This window comes from Hippopotamus amphibius, chromosome 1 (genome assembly GCF_030028045.1).
Source record: "Hippopotamus amphibius kiboko isolate mHipAmp2 chromosome 1, mHipAmp2.hap2, whole genome shotgun sequence".
Taxonomy (NCBI): domain Eukaryota; kingdom Metazoa; phylum Chordata; class Mammalia; order Artiodactyla; family Hippopotamidae; genus Hippopotamus; species Hippopotamus amphibius.
The window spans coordinates 206,719,513-206,741,284 of NC_080186.1; the positions used below are offsets into that span (position 1 = coordinate 206,719,513).

The window sequence follows — 21,772 nt, forward strand, 5'->3', positions numbered from 1 at the left end:
CTTTCTGCTTGATGGGACTTTTTCACAACTTTATCTTTCAAATTTATTTTTTAAAATATATTTGTCCTATTTTTAATTTTTCTGAGCTTATTTTTGCTAATTTAACCATTCCTTTTTTATAACATCCTGCTCTTGTTTCAAAGATGAATTTATCTTTATTTAGCTTTATGAAATATAGATGTATCTCATATATAGATATCTGTATAAAACTTGTGTATCTTTTTATATGTATATGTAAAACTTTATTCTACTGCCAGTATTATCTCTAAGTTGCTTTTTTCCCATTGGTAACTTTCTCTTTTACATGAGATGCTATGCTCTAATATACAGGAGTTAGTGGACCATAGCCTGCTGTATCTGAGTTGGCATCCTATTTTTGTTTAGCTCTTGAACTGAGAATGGCTTTTAACATTTTTAGAGAGTTGTTTAAAAAAGAATTTTAAGCAGACAGAAGAATACGCTACAGAGACTGTATATAGAATATTTACTGTACGGTTCTTTACAGAAAAAGTTTTGTGGTCTTTGCTCTAATGTCTAGGGATTCTTGGCTTTTTTTTCATATGTAAGAGTCAGACACTAAAAGCAAATTGGAAGCTCTGTGTATAAGTAGGGTTTGATTAACTTCACTGAAGAATAACTTGGTAATGCTGAAGCTGGTTTTATTTTACGTAGCCCATAATATCATTATCTATTGGTCTTTTCTTTGGGACCTTTTGGCTTCTCTAGAGGAGAGTCTAATCTCCTGCCTGGAGTGTACAGGCCTGCTGCATATGTTGCAAAGGTGAGTACACTTTTGAGTATGTAGACTTTGACTTAATTATTCTGTTTTCAGTACATTGCCTTAATCTAAGCTCCACGGTACCTCAGATTTGGTTTCTTCAGAGACTAAATCTTAGCCTTTTACTGGAATCAGAGTGGAGTTTGTTATCTGACTGCACAGAAAGGTAATAGGAATGGAGAGTTGGGAGTCCAGTTTCTGTGTATGTAGAGGTCAACTCATACCTCTGTTTTCAACCCATACCATACTGCTGCATTTTGTAGAATCTTGTACTTCACAGATTAAATTTTCATGGAAGAGTTTAAAAGATTTAAACACAACTAGGAATTGCATCCAAAGTAAAATTAACTTAGTTTTTTTTTTTATCATTATGTAATCCACTTGTCCTTGTGTATATTCCCATATTTTTGATACTAGAAGTTTGGTATTTTATTCAGTTACATAGAAAACATCAAATTATTGCTGAGAACTATAAAGAAATTTCAAGTTTTCAAAACAGTTCTCTGAGGTGGTGGATGTTTGAGTTCCATTTTGCAAATAAAGAAACTAGAAATACAGGTTAATTAACTTCACTTGGAAGATCACATAGTAAGAGTAGAACCAAGATTCAGCCAGGCAGTCTAGATCTATATCTAGGGAATGTTTTCTTTTATCTGTCTTTGTATCACACTGCAGTTCAAGGTAGCTTGTTGTGTATGTGGCAAGTGAGTTATAGTAGTAAGTGCTGTTGCATTCAAAAGGGGAGGGGAATGGTCTGGGCGGAAGAGGTTAAATGGTAAGCTTCATGAAAGAGGTGGAGCTTGAGTTGGTAGGTAGAATCTTTGATTAGGTAGAGGGAAGGGAAGAGGGTAGTTCAGGTAATAGGTTATGATCCAAGACAGTATAACTGTTACACTTAGGAAATGGTAAATATACTGTGCTAATTTAAGTGGAGGTTTGAATGAAAGCTTGAACATATGGGCATAGCCAGATCATAGTATTATATATCAGAATATTGTTTGTTTGTTTACACTGTGGGTTTTGGGAAGGTTTTGTTCCAGTGTAAGGCGCAATAATTAGTTGGTTTTAAGATTTATGTATTCAGTATGAATTCAGGATGTAGGTATTATAACATTTTAGGTGTTTGTGTGGTGTAGGATTATATTAGATTAAAGTGTTAGTGATATAAGAAGCTTATACTTCACACCTGGATTTGGCTGCATCTAATTTTGTTTTGTTTTTTTCTTTAGTGTTGACATATTTTGTAATTTATTTAATAATTCTGTGCTAACAAAATTTGGCAGTAGGTATAATTTTTGAGAAATTTCATTTTGGTCATGTTGATATCACTTTTGGCCAAAGACATTATTTTGCCTTTTAGTGTAAGTGAAGGAGTTGGAAATTGTTTCTTTATAGACTCTAGTATCCATTTTCAGTAAAAAATGAAGCAGTGGTTTTCCAACCTGGGCTTGGGGCCCTCAAGCAATGAGAGCGATTATAGCTAAACCTCCAAAGCATTTCATTTGTGGTTATGGAGTTTTTATGAGCTTTTTTTTTTAATCTTATTCCTTTTTCCTTATTATCTCCTAATATGTAAGCTCTTCCTTAGAATGCCAAGAAAGAGATGAACCTGTAGTGTTTGATACTAGTAAAATGAATCACTAGCTTTGTTTCTTTTAAGTTTTGGAGAAGAGATAGATGAGTAAGGAGTGTGGGATTCAGAGTATCCTGGAGAGAAGTTTGAGCATCTGTATTCGAGAATCTCATCACCACTCTTAAACAGTGTTTTGTGTTTCATAAAACTCCATCTTGAATGTTGAAAGTTAGATGCAGTTTCTTTTAAGACTTGTAAAATTGTTCTTAACTTGCTGTCTTAGAAAACTTGATACTCTGCTTCATTACAGAAGAGCTACTATTTGCATGGGAAAAAACTCTAGTAGTTCTCTTTATTTAAAAATCAGATTTTTTTCTTTGTTACCTGCTTTTGTATTTTTTACACTTAACCTGGCTTAACTATTACTGAAGTGATTGATATCACTTATTAATCATAAATATAATTAGGTTATGCCTTTAAAATTACATAATTTAAAAATAATTGTGTTATAGACTCTTATAGTGCTGTTCTCTCCTATAAGGAGTTCAGAAGATTAACCAGGAAAGTCTTAACTTTGTAGTTTTTTTATTAGTTGAACTACTAAAAAAATCAGTCATAATGTAGATTTAAACTACAGTGTGTTTGTTACTTTGGTTAATTAGAAAACTATTCCAAGACCTTAGTTTATGCAAGATGGTTTAGAGTTATTATGCAACATTTTTTTGTGCCTGCACACACAGCTGACTCCTCTCAGAAGCATCTTTCATTACAAATAATGTATTTTCACCCAAGCTGATGGGATGGGTTTGCACTTATGGTGGGTCAGGTCCTGCCTTTATCTCCTCTAGCTGGAGACTGGTGAATACTGCCAGAGTTCTGTCCTAGATACATAGTCTTCCTAATTTTTTTTTCCCTATAAAGTCTTTTTGCTTTAAGCAACTATAGACTACCAGTGTCTTTGATGTGAGAGCATAAATGCAAAAACTCTGAAATGAATGATATTCTTATAGAAAAGGAGGAAAAAATAGTGGTAGGATATATGCAATAATTAAGTTATAGAGAAGTTTAAAAAATTCACATTACATCTTAAAATGACATGGAAACTAAATGTGCTTTGTTAAACCCCCATTAATCATTTTAATTGAAATTGACATGCTATCAGTTTGACAACCCTACTTAAGCGTAATATAACAAAATCATGCCAGCTTGTGCAGTGATGCAGTATACTCTTATTGCTTATAAATGATTTAGTAATTGTTAGCCAAAATAGGAAGAGGATTGACAACTATGTTTAGGGAAAACTTGTACAATAATGTTAGGTGATTTTAGAAAGAATTTTGAAGGAATAACACATGGAAATACCACAAAATTTTGCATTACAAAGTAAGAACTGGAGTGTAAATATCACTCTTTAAATTCTTACTATAATTTGCAAAGATTGTTGGTTTTGCAGATATATAAGACTTGAGGATTTATTTCCCTTGTTATAAAATAATTTAGCTTCCCTTTTCCCCTGATGTTCCGTATCAGAAAAAATGACATCTATTATTATGTGGGTTAGCTCTTTTACTTCAGTAGTTTCACATAGCTGTGTATTGCAGTACTCTGGTTACAGAGTACTGCAGAGTTAAATTGAGCAAAGTAACCTTGTGGCAGGGTGCTAAATATTTGGTTGGGGAAATAATGTAAACCAATGGCATTTGCTTATTTATTAGTTTTAATTTTTACATAAGAAAAGTAATTTGTTAATGAGAACCTACTGTATAGCACAGGGAACTCTACTCAGTACTGTGTAATGACCTATATGGGAATAGACTCTAAAAAAGAGTGGATATATGTATATATGACTCACTTTGCTGTACAGCAGAAATTAACACAACATTGTAAATCAATACTCCAATAAAAAATTAATTAAAAAAAGTAATTTGTTCAAATACTTGACCATTATATATATATAAAACCTGAGTTATGGTGAATATAAGAAGACATTTATTTTTATTTTTTTAACTATATGAATTTTTAATTTCCAAATCTCTTTGAAAAGATAATTCTCTCTAAACATGATAACAAAGGTATTGATTTTTATAAGATTTACATAAGATAAAAGTTCCTGAACAATCTGCCAATCTTGCCAATCTTGGCAGATTGTTCAGGAACTTTTATATTTTTCACAAGAAAACGCAAGTTTCTTTTTTTATTTTTTTTGTGATAATACTCACCAATAATGGAAAAAAATGTGGATTTTCAGATACTTTATTAGCTGTTTCAAAATAGTACTATTCTTTAAACTTGTGATTTTTGATAAATTATTTATCTTTGTTTTATCTATAAATATGTAAAAAATATTTAAACAGATGTACCTGTTCTGCTTTCACACTTACATTCAGAATGAAAGTAACATACCTGATAAATGTATTCATCAGGTGTATGCTTAAGCTCGATAGTATTTCTGATTATATGTATCCTAAAGCATATATTTCTTATAGCAAATATGAAAACATGCAGAGGTCTTTATAATCAAAAAGTTCACAGGTTATTATCTAGCTTTTCACGATCTGGTTTTGTCTTAAAAGAAAATCAGGTACTTTATTTATAGACTGTAGCATTATAAGTAATATCATTATAATGGCCTATAAAGAAATATATTAAAAAGTTGAAATAAATTCCTAGTACCGCAGTTTTTAGATTGTACCTGCAACTTGCATGTAGATTGTATTCTGAAATGCTTGGAAATAAAATAATCTTTTTGGAGAAATAATGCTCTAAATGACATTTCCTCTCAGATTAGCCCATGAAAGTTAATTTGATTTATATTTAGCACACAAGACATTTTTTTCAAAAAAAAAATAATGCTATTGTTAATAAATAATTAGGAAAATAAATTTTAGCAAGTATTTATCTTGAATCATGAAATTTGAGAAAAAGCAGAGAGGTTTGTGTGAAAGGAAGACTAGTTAGAGTGGGATTAACTGAGGTGAGAACACTGAAAGTCAGGAAAGGGGATGATACTCGCTGAAAAATGAGGTGCTTGACTAAAGGAGGTTAATAAAGATACTTCCCATCACAGACTTATGAGGGCCTGATTGCCTCAGGAATAGGTGGATAAAAATGAGCTATTCTTCTACTTCATTTTTTTTTTGATATTTAAAAGGAATATCTTATAAATAAGCCTTAAGAAAACAAAGCCTAAGTCTTTATAAAACTTAGAACATCCTTTAAATTTATAACTCTTGAGTGCTAAATAATTTGTATTTTTATTACCACTGATAAAAACAGATCTTTGACTAAAACTTTTTCTGTATTGTTTTTTACTTTGAGTATATTATCCCAGAGAAAGAGTTGTTTATATTTCATTCTTCAAAAGGTCTATTTACCATTAAAGCATAGAATTAATACTGTTTGAGCTTACCTAAACTACCATGTAAAACATTATTTCTGTGGCAAAATTTGTTCACTGATTGAGTACCTACTGTATGCCAGATATCTCTTTTGATGCTCTAACTAAGCAGTGAACAGGAGACAAGAATCCTTGATATGGAGTTTACATTGTAGTAGAGACTTATTTCAATAAGTTGCATTTGAAAGATACAAAAAAGCCATCTGTCTTTATTACCTTCATATTGGCTTACTTAGGGTAGGTTCCCGTAGCTAGAACAGCTAAGACTCTACATTTATATCCAGTATCCTAGGTAGGATCCTAATAGAGAATGGGTAATAACTATATTAGCATATTTTAAGTAGGCAGCAAAGGACAGCTTCATTTTAAGGAGCAAGGACAAGGGTTCTTATCCTTGCCCATCCATTCCTGAATAAGAATTCTTCTGATTATGAGAATGTTTGAACGAACTATTTACTTCTGTCAAGGCAGCTCTGTTTTTAAAATGATTTCATGTGTTACTGCTAAACTACAGCATACTTAAGGTGTTGTATACAGTTTCATAGAGGGCAGTATACTAAGTTGTTAGCTGAACATACTCTGAATCCAGACCACCTAGATTTAAATCCCAACTGCCTCTACTCTAGCTGTGTAACCCTGGGCAAGTTACTTAACCTATCTGTGCCGCAGTTTTTTAAATTCTGGGAAAGTAGTGATAATAGTTGGCTAATGTAAGGATGAGATGAGTTAGTTGGTAATGCTTATTAGCACTTGGCAAGTACTAAATGACAGCTGTTATTATCATCCATGCTTGACATACAATTTAAGTAAAAGTTGCTTTTCTAGATTTTTTCAGCGAAGCATCTTATTTTGTTTGCTGGGTTTGTCCTTTCAAGGAGAGTAATTTGATATAATGGCAATCTGGATTCTAGCTATGGATCAGCCACTGATTTGTTCTTGATTTGATTAATTTTTAAGGGGGGTAAGGGCTCAGATAAAATAATCTCTTTGGTATTTTCATATAAAATTTAAATATTTTTAAATATGTGAGCATGTTGAGGCTTTGCTTGTTTTTGAGTATTCAACAGGAACTTGTTTAAAGTTTTTTGTTTTGTCATACCTGTGAAATTGTGATCCCAGATGCTTAGTTTTTGTACCACAGCTTACCATTGGCTGTTAGTAATTCTCAAATTTTGAATTAGTGGATGATTTACAGATGATTCCTGTGATGTGTGCTTGATCCTAAATATAAACTACTTGACAAACATGCTCAATAAAAGTTAATTCCCTAAGATAACTTGTACCTTGGCTTTTCATGTCACTGAGAACCTATTTCATAAAATTATTGCAATAACCTCCTAGTAAATTTGAGTTAGGTAAACTAGAAATACATTCTTTCCCTAATTACAGCTTAGTGTGTGTGTGTGCACTTTTTATTAATATTAAAATGTTATAAACTTCACTTAGATTTGCTTTGTTTTTATGTCCTGTTTTCTGGAAGACTATTCAGATTTTCATTACTTTTTCACTTCCTTCCAAGGGGCACCTTGTAGATAAGCACGTTGTAGAATCAAAATGGATGTTGTAGTCAAGTTTTATTGGAGTTCAAGCCCTGAAAAGATGGTTGTGTTTAACTTCCACAAAGTTATTTGTGGTTTTTCCTGAACTTTTCCTTCTGCAGCAAAGTTCTATTTTCATTAACTACACACTATTTTAAAGTAGAAGATGGTGGTGAAAGATCAGTCTGTGTTACATTTGGATTTTTTTTCTTTGTGAAAGCAATGGCAGTCTTGATTGTAACAGAAAACTATCTGGAATTTGGACTCGAAACAGGTAATTTCATATCTGATAAGTTTTTAAAATTAGGTTTGAGGTGTATATTCTGTAATGTTCTAAATAATTAACCTTTATTATTCTTAAGATCTTTTTTTAGCTATGTTTTTTGCTACCTTTTTCCAAACATTGTCCCCTCCCCGTTTTTTTCCTTAAAGTTAAATGTTTCTCTAATGCCTAAGTTTACTTATATACGTAAAGATGCAAATCTTATGCATACTCATGGAATGTACAAATATCAAAGGGATGTTTTCAAAGAGTATTTCTCCTAATAACTAAATTTTATTGCATTATGACATACTAATTAGCACATGAAAGAGCTCAGCTCGTCACTTCAAAATTTAAGATGTTCTGTTTTCTGGTATTTTATTTTCAAAGAAAGATTCTGTATTTTACACCTGTGATAAGAGTAAATTATTTTTCCTCTACAGGTTTTACAAATTTTTCAGACAGTGCGATGCAGTTTCTTGAAAAGCAAGGTTTAGAATCTCAGTAAGTTTTTTTTTTTAATTAAATATTCTTCAAATTTTAGTTTTTCCATTTTTAGTAAAATAGCATTTACTGTAAGTAGTTCTTTGTTTTTAATCAGTGAAAAGAGTTCTTTTTCAAGTAGGACTGTCTCTTTTAGTAGTATCCTTACTCATATTTTTTACCTTTGTATAAAATATCTTTTATAGAATTCTTATTTGAATTTGCTCCTATTTAACTTAATTCCTTTTCTACCAGAGATTAAATGAAATTTATACGTCACACGTTATTTTCTGTGTTGAATATGTAGGTTGGATTGTTAAAACCATGGTTTAAGAGATGTCCGATTTACTTGATACTTCACCAAAATCCATTATAGATGATTGAATAAGAGCAGTCTTTTTGTAGGAGTTTACTTTGTTTGTATTACTGCTATTATTGTGATTTGTAAGATAATTGATTAGAAGAAAGGAAATTTCTAGAAAGTTAACTTCAAAAGTTTATCAGCTTTTTTTAAAAATTTTATTTTTAGGGGTCCTGTTTCAAAACTTACTTTCAAATTTTTCCTGGCTATTTTCTGTTCACTCATTGGGGCTTTTTTGACATTTCCTGGATTACGGCTGGCTCAAATGCATCTGGATGCCCTGAATTTGGCAACAGAAAAAATTACACAGTAAGCGGAAAATGTACATAAGCACATGCAGATAAATATATGTTTTCCATCTTAATGAAGGTATATTATTGTAATGAAATCATAAATTATTGTATTGAAAATTAATAACCATTTGATGTCACACTACTTCCTCTTTCTACTATAAGCAAGTTTCTTTCATTCACTTCTAAATTTTAAGTCCTTTGTGAAAAAAAAAATTCTGTTTTACCTGTTAAAATGGAAATACCAATATTTATATTCTTGTAATCTTTGCCACTAATCTAAGGATACATGGAAATTTCCTTAAATCAGAATTTTTAAGTTAAAAATACTTAGTTAAATTTCATATAAATAATTTTATTTAAACATTTTAATATTTTTTATTTAAAGTATTTTTTAATGTTTTGAAACAATCTGTATACATAAGAAATGTTTGTTTGCCTTATGTTATTGATTTGTTTGTAAAATTATTTTAATTTGGGATTGCTAATACTGTACAATGTTAAATACCATAGATTACTATTTTAGTTTTCAAATGGAGAAATCGTATTTGAATCTTTGCATGTAGTTCAGAGCCCATTTACTGTATCCCTTGTGGTTGTCACAGATGGTTTGTTGGTGGTGGTATAGACACCTTGGCAGAGCGACCGATTTTTATCTTCTTCATTTCATATCCGATCCAGATTTTCAAGTCCTTTTTTTGTTTTGCAGTAGACACCCAAGTTAAGAATATTCCATTTTGATATATGTATTTATAGTCATTAAGTTTCTCTGAGTAATCACATTTCCTAACATTTCTTCTCTTTAAAAGCCTGTGTTTAATGATGCTGATTCGCTGGTCTTTTCACATTCATATCTCTCTTACCTATGTCATTTTCCTTTATTTTAATTTTGAAAGTTTTTTTGTATTTTTCCTTACCTCCATTTCTTTCTGCATATGTTTTGTGTGTGTATTTACTTATTCTCACCTCCCAATACACACTCCGTCATCCCTCTTTTTCTGCTCCTTTTACTCAGCATGCTCTTTGGCTACATCCTGCCTTTCTCCCACCATCCGTTTCTCTAATGGCTTCTTTTAAAACAAAACCGGGTTCTCCCCCTCCTCTCTACACACACACTTAAGTCCACTAACCCCAGTGTTATGATTTAAATAAGCTGAAAGGGTGGGTGGAGGGGAGCCCTTCACCAGCTACTGAAACCGCTGTGGGCTGCTCCTTGATACTAGAGTGTTCCCTAGCAACACTGCATACCTAATACTGCTGCTTTCTTCCCCCGCACCCAATGGTTTACCCAGGCTGTGGGATGAAAGAATCACTTTAGAGAAACATGTAAAGCATTTAGTGGTGGTTTGGAGTTGGGGACAGGGGGCACATTTTAGTTTCCTTCTCAGTAAAATGTGGCTTCTTAAGATTTTTCCCTTTGGGAATTTGGAGTTTTATTTTCAGTGTATTGCAGCGCCCTCGCCCCCCCCACCACACACACACACACACACACACACACACACACACACACACACACACACACATTGTGTAGTAGCACTCTGCCCGGATACAGGGTGTGGCAAGCTAGTTTTGTTGTCAGAGCAGCATGACTGGCACAAAGAGTAGCATTCTCCTCACCCCCATGGCCAGGCAGTAGTACTTGTTTTAGTGCCAGAGCTTAGAACTAGAGTGCCACCTCTCCCTGTCAGGTGTTCGTGGTTTCCTGATCTGGCCATTTTCTCACATAAATTACTGTCACCCTCACTGTAGTGGTATTTTAATGTGTGTGTGTGTGTGTGTGTGTGTATTTTAAACTGCCTGGTTTAGCGCCCCCAGCATGGTTGATAATGAAAGCCGTACATGGTAGTAAAATAGTCTGAAGAATTTGTCTTTCTGAAATAAGGACAGTCTTTACCAGTCATCTGTCTCTGTAGGATACAAACTTGGGACAACAATTAACAATGACGTTACATCTCACACCTGAAACTTTTTTGCTGTGTTGGGTATATTGCCTTGTGGGAGTAATGTAAATTTCCTTGGTTTGTATAGGATAGGGAAATTAATTTCAGGTATGTTCATAATACTTCAAGAAGAAATAAAAATGTGAATCATTTATGATTTTAACAATGTAGTTAAAACATTATACATGATCATTACATATTGAAAGTTTCCTCATGTATAAGTTGCTGCAGTAGCTTCCGTCTGCCATATGCCTTCTAGTATTATGGACCTTGCTAATCACTGTCTCTTACTTGTAAATAATGAGAAGGCACTTTGTTTTAATTGACCTGAAAAGTATCAAAAGATGACTCCTATACTGAAAATCCATTGAATTTATTGATTGTGTAAAGAGAATCATTTAAGTACCAGTGTATTAAATCAGGGATACAGTAGGAGATTGTTAAAGAACACTAGAATAGAAGTGAACAGATCTAGATTTTAGTGTTAGATCTCCCTCTAACCTGTAATAATGCTATGAGCAAGTCATTTAACTTTCCTCAATCTAAATGTTCTTGTCTGAAAAATTAAAATAATGAGGTATTTTTGCAAAAGCTCAAATCAGTGTTAAGCAACTATGATAAATATAAAATAATGCTGACAATAGTACCTTAATATAGGATACTGAAAATAAGTTCCTACCTTCATTTTTTTTTTAAGTCCCAAGTTTCTGTAGTTTATTAGAGTATTTTGTTTCTGGATTTTTATGTTTATTTCTTACATACTTTCAGAACATTACTTCATATCAACTTCTTGGCACCTTTATTTATGGTTCTGCTCTGGGTAAAACCAATCACCAAAGACTACATTATGAGCCCACCATTGGGTAAAGAAAGTGTCCCTTTGTAAGTATGGGTATTTGGGGGCTAATTTTTATTTCATTATATAATCAAAACTTTTCTAAAATGTTATTTACTGTGTTCATGTTTTTTAATGATGATATTAGGACACTGCATTTTTAAAACATTAATAGAAATGTTTAAAAATGTATTATAAAATGGAAACTACAGGTCATCATTTAACCTTTTCGTGATCTTCATTAATGGTTGTGAGTGATTATTACTCTGCACTAATATTATCTTCTACAGTTCTAAGTTTTTCTGCTTTTTTACTTGATATCCAGTTTTTATCTGACATTTTTCTTTTTTTTTGTAGTGCTTCTTTTTAAGACACTGTGCATTTCTGTTATTTTTTCATAACTGTGAGAATTATGGAGGAAAAAAATGAGTAGTGTAAATGGAAATTCATATATTCAATCCCTTAAGAGTTGTTAACATTTTCTACATTTGCTTCACTGTTTTTTGTTTTGTTTTTTGATGAAGTAGTTTTTCAAGTAAATTAGAGGCATGACATTTTGACCCCTAAGAACTTTAGTATGCATCTCTAAAAAATAAGGATATTTTTCTACATGACAGTATTATCATCACACCTATCAAAATTAAAAATAAAGCCTTAACATTGTTATCTAATATTAGGTCGGATTTCCCCAATTAGGCACCTGTATTTCAACAGAGGCAAAAGGAAACATAGGAACAACTTATGAAAAGGCATTAGTAACTGTACTTGATATCTTAACTCATTAGCCTTATGGAACTATGTTAGAGTAATAAAAAGATTCAGGCAGAGCTGGTTCAAACCCCAGTTCTGATCCTCACTAAAACTGTCACTTGAGGGAGATTATTTAACTTCACTGAACCTCTGTTTCCCCATCTGGAAAATGAAGATAATAGTATCCTTCTCACAAGGTTATCATTGGAATTAAATGAAAGAATGCATGTAATGCAACTGGCTGGAAGTAAGTGCTTAATAAATGTTCCTTTCACTGCTTTGCCTCATCAAAATTAAAATAGAAAATCTTGACTAGTCATTGATTCCATAGAATGCATTTTATATTATCTATTTTCTTTAGATCCTGGTACAAATTTGTCTTGGAGTAAGTGTAGAATCGATGATGACCATGTTTTTTTTTTTAAACACTTAATCTTATTTGAACTAGGAAAGTATACATTGAAGTCATAACATTTTTCCACACAAGTAAAGTTTAATGGTAATTGTAACTTGACAGGTTCACTGAGTAATAAAGTAATCCTAAGTATCATGGGGATCTAGACTGAATCTCAGGTAAACTTTCTTTCTCACGTCTTTGATGCTGAAAGCATTCCTAGCCCTTCCTTGAAGTTTGATCATGAAAGCTGGGTCTTATACTCCTGCAATTTTGTTTTCTGATTTTATATTTGCCTTAGTTTCGTTAGGAAAACAAGGAAACTAGCATTTGTGACATACAGAAGTTATTATGCTGGGTATTGATACTTTACATATTTTATTTCATTCATTCTTATTGTAATTCTCTATTTATGATTGCTGTTCTTATTCCATTTTATAGATGAAATAACAGACTCAGAGGTTAAATAATTTGGCTAAGGTTATTCAGCCAGATCTGGTATATGTAAAGCATTTAGTAGTTATACCAACATTCATTTCCCACTTTTAGCCTATAAAACTGTGTATAGATTAGTAGTGAATACTATGCTTAAAGGAAGTAGGAAGAAGGAATTTTCCCCTTGGTATATTAAATTATAGGAAAAATTTTGTTGCACATGAAGACATGGAATCCTCTTCCTACGGCTTTATTTCCTTTGTCCCATTCCCTTTCTTGACCTTCATAAACAGTTGAAACAAAATTACAGTCATGTTGCTGCTCCATTTTATTCTTTTTTACTTGTCAGATCATTATATTAAGTGATTAGATAGAGGTGATTTTTAATTTTTGTTTAAAATCCAAAGTCCACGTGGTAGATTGAGAAAGAATGGCTGCCCATAAACTCAGGTTCTTCGTCTGTCACATGGATTAAATGGTTTGTCAAAGGCTTTTATTTGTAGTCAGAAACAAAATGGTTAGAATGTAGTTTCAACCTTGGAATGTATTTAAACTCATCCATCCATGTGTTCTACTTGGGCATCAAAAAAATGTGAGCAAACAGAGTCCGTGTGTGTGTGTAACCTTGTGAGAAGAAAACCAGAAGAAAACATCTACTGTGAAACTTAGAATGGCTTTAGGAGTTTGGAGAAATTTCTTCTGCCTGTTCTTTACCTGTATATTTTGCCCCAGCTCAGACTCTTTCCTGAGATACCCCATTAGTTAAATAATCTGAATTAGAGGTACTATTTAATTAGGACTGTTATCTAAATCCTGAACTCCTTATAAATGGAGCAGATATTTTTTGATTCACTGCCTTATACCATTCCCTTCATTTCTATTACCCGTCACCCTCAAAGTGTATGTAATAGCTATCTTCAGAATACTACCAGTCAAGCCTCCTGGTTGCTCCATACCGGGGAGCACAGTATTGCCTGTAGGCCCCTGGAAAGGTTCAAAGCTGTGGATGGTCTTGATTTTTGTGTACTGTCGATCTCACATGACTGATGCCTTAATCTCATTGTTCATTATAGTGTAAATATATTGATAAAAAGTTATGCCTTTATGCTTCCTCACCAACAGTGTGTTTCTGTTGGAGTTTTATGTCCATGTTCACTCATGACCTTGTAAAAAGGAAAACAGAAGAGAGCATACTAAAGAGAGCATAATAAAGCCTTTGTTCCATCCCTATTTGACCTCCATTTCGTAAATAGTTCAAACAAAACTGCACACTTTCACATCTTCTCCACCTGTTCTTCAACTTTATTTCCACAGGCAACTTCTTCTATATTGTAGTTTAGTCCCTTTCCTAGGTGCTTTCACTGGATAGATGGAAGGGGTGATAATGGAGCCTATTTTGGAGCAAAGTGTAAGGTTTTTTATCTTTTCCCACTTGTTCTTTATCTTTATAGCCATCCATCCTGCCCTCATGGTCCTAAGAATTTTGGGAAGACCCTTCTGAGTTGCAAATCTTGTCTGGCAGATCACTCCATGCATTTCAGCAGTCAATATTAAGTGCCTGATATGCACTAGAGCTTTGAACAGTCAGGCGTGGTGTAGGCATTATTTTCAGATTACAGCATTATCTTTTATCAAAGCAGAAACCATGGTCTTCTAAAAACGATAAACCCCAAAAGGGCATCAGAATTTAGCTCTTCTTTCTAAAGTTCTTTAAGGAACATCCGATTTTGTCATAATATATCAGAATTCTTGATCCCAATCAGGAATTCAGCAGAGTGAAAGATCCTACTCAGGTCTTTATATGATCAAACAAAACTGTAGCCAGAAATAGATGGGTTGTTAACTTGATAGTTCCACAGTCAAGCTCCTGTGGTTTCCTTTCTTCTTTCTTACAATCTCCAGTTGAAGAGCACTCACCTTCCCTTTTAGTTTTATAGCTGCTTCCCCGCTCCCCCCCCCCCCCATGGAGGAGGGTAGATAGAGAAAAGAATCCCAAGCATTACTTGAAATCTAGATTTCTCTGGTACTACTTTATTTCATGATACATTTATGTGTTATGCAAATGAAGGTATCATGTTAGGTAAGTCTGTGGTAGAGTGGAATACTTTTTATAGCTCCATCTGTAGCTCAGTCTTGATTTCTTTATATCTTATATGATGAACATTAACACATGTAACCAGCATGCTAGCATATTTTGGTCTTTGAGAGCACCATATCAACTTTTTGATCTGTAGAATGACAGAAGCTACATTTGATACTCTGCGACTCTGGTTAATAATCCTGCTGTGTGCTTTGCGGTTGGCCATGATGCGTAGTCACCTGCAAGCTTACTTAAACTTAGCCCAGAAATGTGTGGATCAGATGAAGAAAGAAGCAGGGCGAATAAGCACAGTTGAGCTTCAGAAAATGGTAAGTTTTATACTGTAGTCAAAATGAAAAATAGCAAATACTGAGTTGTAAGAATAAAAGTGTTTGGTTTCCTTCAATAGTAATTTCATCCCATAATGTTCTTATTATAAATAGATGGGATAATCTTAAACTGACAGATGTCAGAGACTTTAATCTGATTTTGGTGCTAGGTGAAGAAAGGATCTCAATTCCCCTTGCCTTAAGTACTTTAAGTATCATACAGTTGGGTTGTAAAGCTGTGGTATATCTACTTTTGCTAAATGGGACTCCCCTAGGTGATCTGAAAGACATCACAATGTATTATACAGCCTTTATGACTTAAAGAAGAGGAAATATTAGTTTTAGTGACTAAATTTATTCCTTTTAACATTATTCCAAGTACTTGAACATGAAACAAAATTTAACTTAAGGGGAATTCCGAAGAAGGAAGGTGCTAGGAACCCATCCACCTTTGTAATGGACTGGACCTATAACCTGATTGAGTCTTTTTTTTTTAAAGAAATGTGGTGTTGGGTCCTCTTGTTTTTAACTCTTGAAATTTCATCTTGAGAAGCATCTATTAAGATTCAAACAAGTTTTTTTGTGTTCTACCTTTCATGTATTTTTCACACTTTGTAATTTTACCTCAGTCGAATATAAATGGGGATTAATGTTTTTGTTTATGCCCATATATGACTCTGTTACTGTTATTTAGTTTGACATTTTAGGTGTCTGTCTTTAGAGATTTTAGCATTTTGTTTTATATTTGAAACGGTAAGTGATTATATGCCATTTGAATTTTAGTGGTTTTGTTTCTCCAATTTGCATTAATCACTTAAGAACTATTTTTAAGGAATTTGTTTTAATATTTTCACATTTTATAGAACCTTCGAACTGAGCCTTTCTGAAGTCAGCCTGGGGGCGTTTATAATGAAGTACAGATTTATTACCATTTAGTTTTCTTCCCATGAAAGGATTGTTTATCTCTTAAGCAATTCAGTTTGACAATTATATGAAAGTTTAATTCATTCATAACATGTCAGCGTGATAGAAACTTAAGACTGTTGTTGGTTGCAGGTCGCTCGAGTCTTTTATTACCTTTGTGTCATTGCACTGCAGTATGTGGCTCCTCTGGTCATGCTGCTTCACACAACCCTGCTTTTGAAAACTCTAGGTAGGCATACCTTGACAACTGGGAGACATTGCTTTACTTTCTACCTATAATTAATACAAGGAAATATGCCTCTTAAAATTGTTTTTCTCTTTAAAAGCTTTAAAAGGAAACAGGAAACTTCAAGCTGTGGAAGTTGATTCATTGATTTATCATCTTGATTTTGAAAACTCAGGCCCGTGTGGTTTTACGATGTTGAAAGAATTGTTTGCTAAAGGTTAATTCTGAGTAACTTGAGTGAGCACTTTTCATCTTAATATTTTTGTTATAAGAGAGTGATTTAATATTTTGTTAGAGCATAACATTTAAGTTATTACAAAGTACTTGTAGACTTATGAATTACAGAATCCTTTGGTGAGTTCTGCTTCAGATAACTTCTGTTAATAAAGATTTTTCAGTAGCAGAGCAAAGTTCTCCTATAAGTCTGTTCACTAAGCCCCTCTGTGTTGTTACTCAAGGATTATCTATTACTGTATTGATTATTTCTTTGTGTAGGTTGAGAAGTCTGCCAATGTGGGGGTTTTAGAAGCCCAAAGGAACTAAAAGCATTATTGGGTGCGCTTATAGATACTACAGAGCTAATGATAGATGTAAATGGCCTTCAGGCATCTATGAACATAACAGAGTGGCTCAGTTGTAAATTATGTGACTCATATTCTATCCAACATAAGAAAGTATATGGTGAAAAAATTTCTGGAAGCTATTAATAGTCTCTTACATTGACATCAGAGATAGTTTCTGAGAAAGAAATTTATTCTGATATTCTAGAGGTAGAAAAGATTCTAAGAAGTTGTATAGTCAGTCCCTGTCACTCCAGTAGAGGTAGTTGATTCATGGATTATACAAGGAAAAAACAATGTTTTTGTTATTTTACCAGATTTTAGTGCAGTTAATTAAAAGTTAATTAGATTTTAGCTTTTAATGTGTACTTCTACTGGAAAGGTTAGATTATAGTCTGGTCAAGTTAAAGTAATTTTCCCCGGATGTTTAGAAAGATTATTTTATTTTCAACATAAAATAATGTGTTTTGTCACGGAACTTCTTGCTCTTAATTTCAAATATAAGTTAAAGAATTTATTTTTTTTCCAAAAAAGAAGCTTTGGAATTACTCTTCAAGTTTTATTTGCATCTTGAATTTTTTAGGTAATCATTCCTGGGGGATTTATCCAGAATCTATCTCTACCTTGCCAGTGGATAATAGTTTACCGTCCAATTCTGTTTACTCTGGATTACCATCTGCTGATGGGAAGATGAAGGTAACTGTTACACAAATAACAGTGGCACTGAGCAGCTTAAAAAACGTTTTCACTCCTCTGCTTTTTCGAGGACTTCTGTCTTTTCTGACCTGGTGGATTGCTGCTTGTCTCTTTTCTACAAGCCTTTTTGGGCTTTTCTATCACCAGTATCTCACTGTGGCGTGAATCTCAGTTAACAAAAAAGGATATCGAAGTTACACTTTGAATTCAGATATTCGTACCCTTGAAGGGCTGATGAAAACCAGAAGAGAAAGCAAATACAAAGGAAAAAAACCATATCAGAATATCTTCTTTTAAATACTTCCTCTGTATTCTCAGGGTGGATTAATGGTATTAATATTTAAAATTATAGAATAGATTGTTAACTGCTATACTGTGGCATTGGAATTTTAACTCCTTGTATTGATGGATGTGAGAGGGCTCCTACAAGTGTAATACTTTTGATGGCCTTGGTTTACAGAAACTGCCATCAGTCTTTGAAACTTCTCGTATGACTCCAGTTATTGATTGGTTGCTCTTAATGGTATTAAGGTACTGTTAATATTCGTAGTGGCTGCCTATAGAATGATCTTCAAACTGAGCCATGCTTTAGGGGAGGGAAAGGAGCTGAAGTCACTTCTGTTGGTATATACCAGTCACTCTTCAAACAGCAACAATGGCAAAATCCAACAGAAAGAAAAAAATAGCTGCTGTATATTACAGTAAGGAAAGCTGCATAGTAATTTTAAATTTAATGAAGATGTACATGCTTAATATCTACAAATATTGCTGCTTGAGAGTAGCAAGAATATGGTTTTAAAATGCATTCTGTCTAACTTGAGGGATCTTTTAAAATGGTTGGCTACATGAACGTTTGCAGTTTTGTCATTAGGTTTGGACCTCCCATATTTTATTTTATAGTTCTTTTGAATAGTGCAAAGATATTTATCAACATTGATCAGACTTTTAAAAAATTACTTTGTAATCCTACTGACTACCTGTATGTATTGTAATATATATTATATATTATATATTAAATATATAATATATTGAGATTATAAAAGATGAAAATATTGGATTCTTATAATATTTTAAGTTGCTGAATGTATGTTAAAATGTGATTGAATGAGATGTGTTTGTATCTAGAAATTTTCTTTCTTTCTGGAATAAGATTAAAATACATTTGAAAATTCATCAGAGCAAGTGATTTATTTGTGTTGCCTATGTGTAAGAGTACTCCCGGTTTTATAAATACTTACGTGATTGCTCCCAAATTAAAATCCTTTTTCTGTCATTAAAAAAGAAAATCAGAACCTTTCCCACTCTAGACAGGTTTACCAGTATCATTTAAACCTATGTTGAATAGGACTTGTTTTAAATTTGTAGTGTTTTTATTTATTTTATTTGTTTTTGTTTTATTTGTAATGTTTTTACTTTATATGGACAGAAATTGAAGTAATTCGAAAGAAAAATTCAAATGAAATAGAAAAAAGAAGTAAATTTTTGGATGTTTTTTTACACAGGGAATGAATATAAGAGAGAAACAGTTTTGTTTTGTTTTTTTCCAGTTGAATAGAATTTACTGGTAAATATTCTTTCATATGACTGTCTTGAGAGGCTGTATGTTATGTTTCAGTGCTGTTGTCACTATTGAAAGCAATTTTGAAAGTCTTCATTTGGAATTACACTGGAAGTTTGCGGTTCATATTCATTTGAATAATCTCAGTACAGCAACTTCCTGTCTTTTGGTGTAGGTTAAATATTTTGAAAATAGTTGATATTTTAAATAAGAATGAGTAATAAAGTAAATGCTTAAGTCGGATAAAACTCTTTGATTGAAATGAATTGTGAATATAGCCTAATGATAGTTCATGTGTATTTCTAAAAGAAGCGTTCCAAATATATCTTGAGATACCAGCATCACTAAAATAAATATCTTATAACAAGATTACACTGAAGTATGACACTTATTTTGTATATGAAAGTTCTCACATGTTGGACTTGAAAAAATTTCACCTGGTATTTATAACCATTCTTATAAAAAAGCTATATTGTGAAAGTTATAATTAAAGTTATTATTTTGATTTTCAAGGATTGTGTAGCAGAGTATATGGAGGGAAGGGAATAGAATTCATTATTGGATACAATAACATGTATTTCTGAAATACTATTGATTCACTCTTTTTAAACTTGAATTCTCCCTAAGTATACTATGAACTTACACAAACTGCTCGTTAATTTAAGCGATGAGTTGGTTTAGGTTTTTTTAGCCTTAAAGCAAATTTTGAGAGAATGATGGTTACAACTACTAACTGGCTTATTTAAGCATGTTGTCTTTATACCAAGAATTACGATAAATGCAAAAGGGTTGGTACTTTATGTAAACCAAGTAATATTTTTTAAACTGAGATATGATTGGTGTATAATATTGTATATAATTTTAGCTGTACAACATAAAGATTTTTGCTACATGTATATGTTGTAAAATGATTGCAAATAATATTTTTGAATATCCCAGATGAGGCCAGAAGACTTATTTTTTGTAGTGGACTCTAGTCTGTATAAATGCTTCAGAAGTCAGTTATTTTTATTTTATATTTTTGCCAAATTAACTAGGAACCTGTAAAATCTTGCTTCCTGTGATCTGTAAATTGTTACTTGACACCTTATTGGTTCCAGCCCCCACCCCTTGCCCATCGCACTATAAAAATTAGAGCTCTGTTCTCCTTCCTACTCCCATTTGTCTGAAATGAAAAGCATATAATTTTATCTTAATGTCGTATACATTATGATTATCTTTGGTATTTTCCCCAGAATTTCAGTTATTATGCGTAAATGACCAGTGCATCCATGCAGTGTGGGCTCATTGTCTTATTGTTTCTGATAGAAATATCATTGGTAAAATAGTGACATTTCTCCTTGAGTTGTGATTCAGAAGAGATATTCATCTATTAATGGCATCGATAGGTCCAGGAAGCAATAAGTAGACTTCATTATGAAATCTATAATTGGAACTTCACTGGATAGATTTTATTCTTTCAAATGAAAGATTAAATTCTCAGTATTGTAAAGCATGGGGTCTCAACATTCTCTGAATTCATACACACTTTCTGAGCCATCTCATAATTGAAAATGGTCTGTCATGCTATATGGCTCTATTCAGCAAAATAAAACTAAGTGATTTTTGAATGTGGATCATCCTGTGTCTTCACAGAGCTTTAGGTGGCTTAAAGAATCAGATTTAAACACACTTAAGATCCTAGAGCTTGAACCCACTGTCTCAAATAGTCATGCAATCTCATCTTTTAATTCCCATTTGTCCCATTATGTCTATACCCTGAGGTTTTAGCTGAGCTGGTTATTTGCCATGAAAACTGACATGGACATTAAGGATGATCAAAGAGCTAATGTCAACGTCTCCCCCCCTTTAAAAAAAATTTTTTTAAAATTTTCATTGGAGTATAGTTGATTTACAATTTTGTGTTAGTAACCTTTCCCTTCTTTAAAGTGGTAAACATTTTACTTATTTTTGTTCCTAAGAAAAAAGAAAACCAGATATAGCCTGTTCATATGCTCCTCTTTTGTTACCATTGAACTCCTTTTTAGCTACACGATTACATTGGAAGGGCCTATCTTTAATGATTCAGAGAGTTTGTATTTTTCTATCCTGTTGTTGGTTTTTTTGTTTGTTTTTCTTATAACTCCCTGTACATAGTTACTCCCCTCCTTTCTCCCATTTGGCAAAAGTCCGCTCATTTCATTAAATGAGGTAGCAGCACAATTTTGTGGCAAGAATGTTGATCTAAGAATCAGGATGCATTTTTTCTCATCCCATTTTTGCCTGCAATTAGCTGTTTTTTTTACACTTATTAGGCATTCAACCCATACTAATTAAATAAAACCGAATTATCATATCACTGTTGACCTCAGGTTTATCATATG

The 21,772-nt window shown here is 32.7% G+C and overlaps 1 protein-coding gene across 14 annotated transcripts in view; it reads left to right on the forward strand.

Annotated features, from left to right (window-relative positions):
* Positions 1–19,024, forward strand: part of TMEM161B (transmembrane protein 161B) — a 68,576-nt gene extending 49,552 nt beyond the window's left edge. For 7 of the 14 annotated variants that reach the window (XM_057739698.1, XM_057739682.1, XM_057739672.1 and 4 more), the window contains 7 exons: positions 7,409–7,560; positions 7,992–8,052; positions 8,561–8,701; positions 11,391–11,504; positions 15,271–15,445; positions 16,502–16,598; positions 17,739–18,969. In XM_057739698.1, coding sequence (XP_057595681.1) covers positions 7,409–7,560; positions 7,992–8,052; positions 8,561–8,701; positions 11,391–11,504; positions 15,271–15,445; positions 16,502–16,598; positions 17,739–18,016 — 1,018 coding nt within the window. In that variant the 3' untranslated portion in view covers positions 18,017–18,969. Of the gene's footprint in view, positions 1–7,408; positions 7,561–7,991; positions 8,053–8,560; positions 8,702–11,390; positions 11,505–15,270; positions 15,446–16,501; positions 16,833–17,738 lie in introns of all 14 variants that reach the window. The other 7 variants (XM_057739716.1, XM_057739704.1, XR_009054360.1 and 4 more) reach the window with 6 other exon arrangements.
* Positions 19,025–21,772: the final 2,748 nt, after the last annotated feature.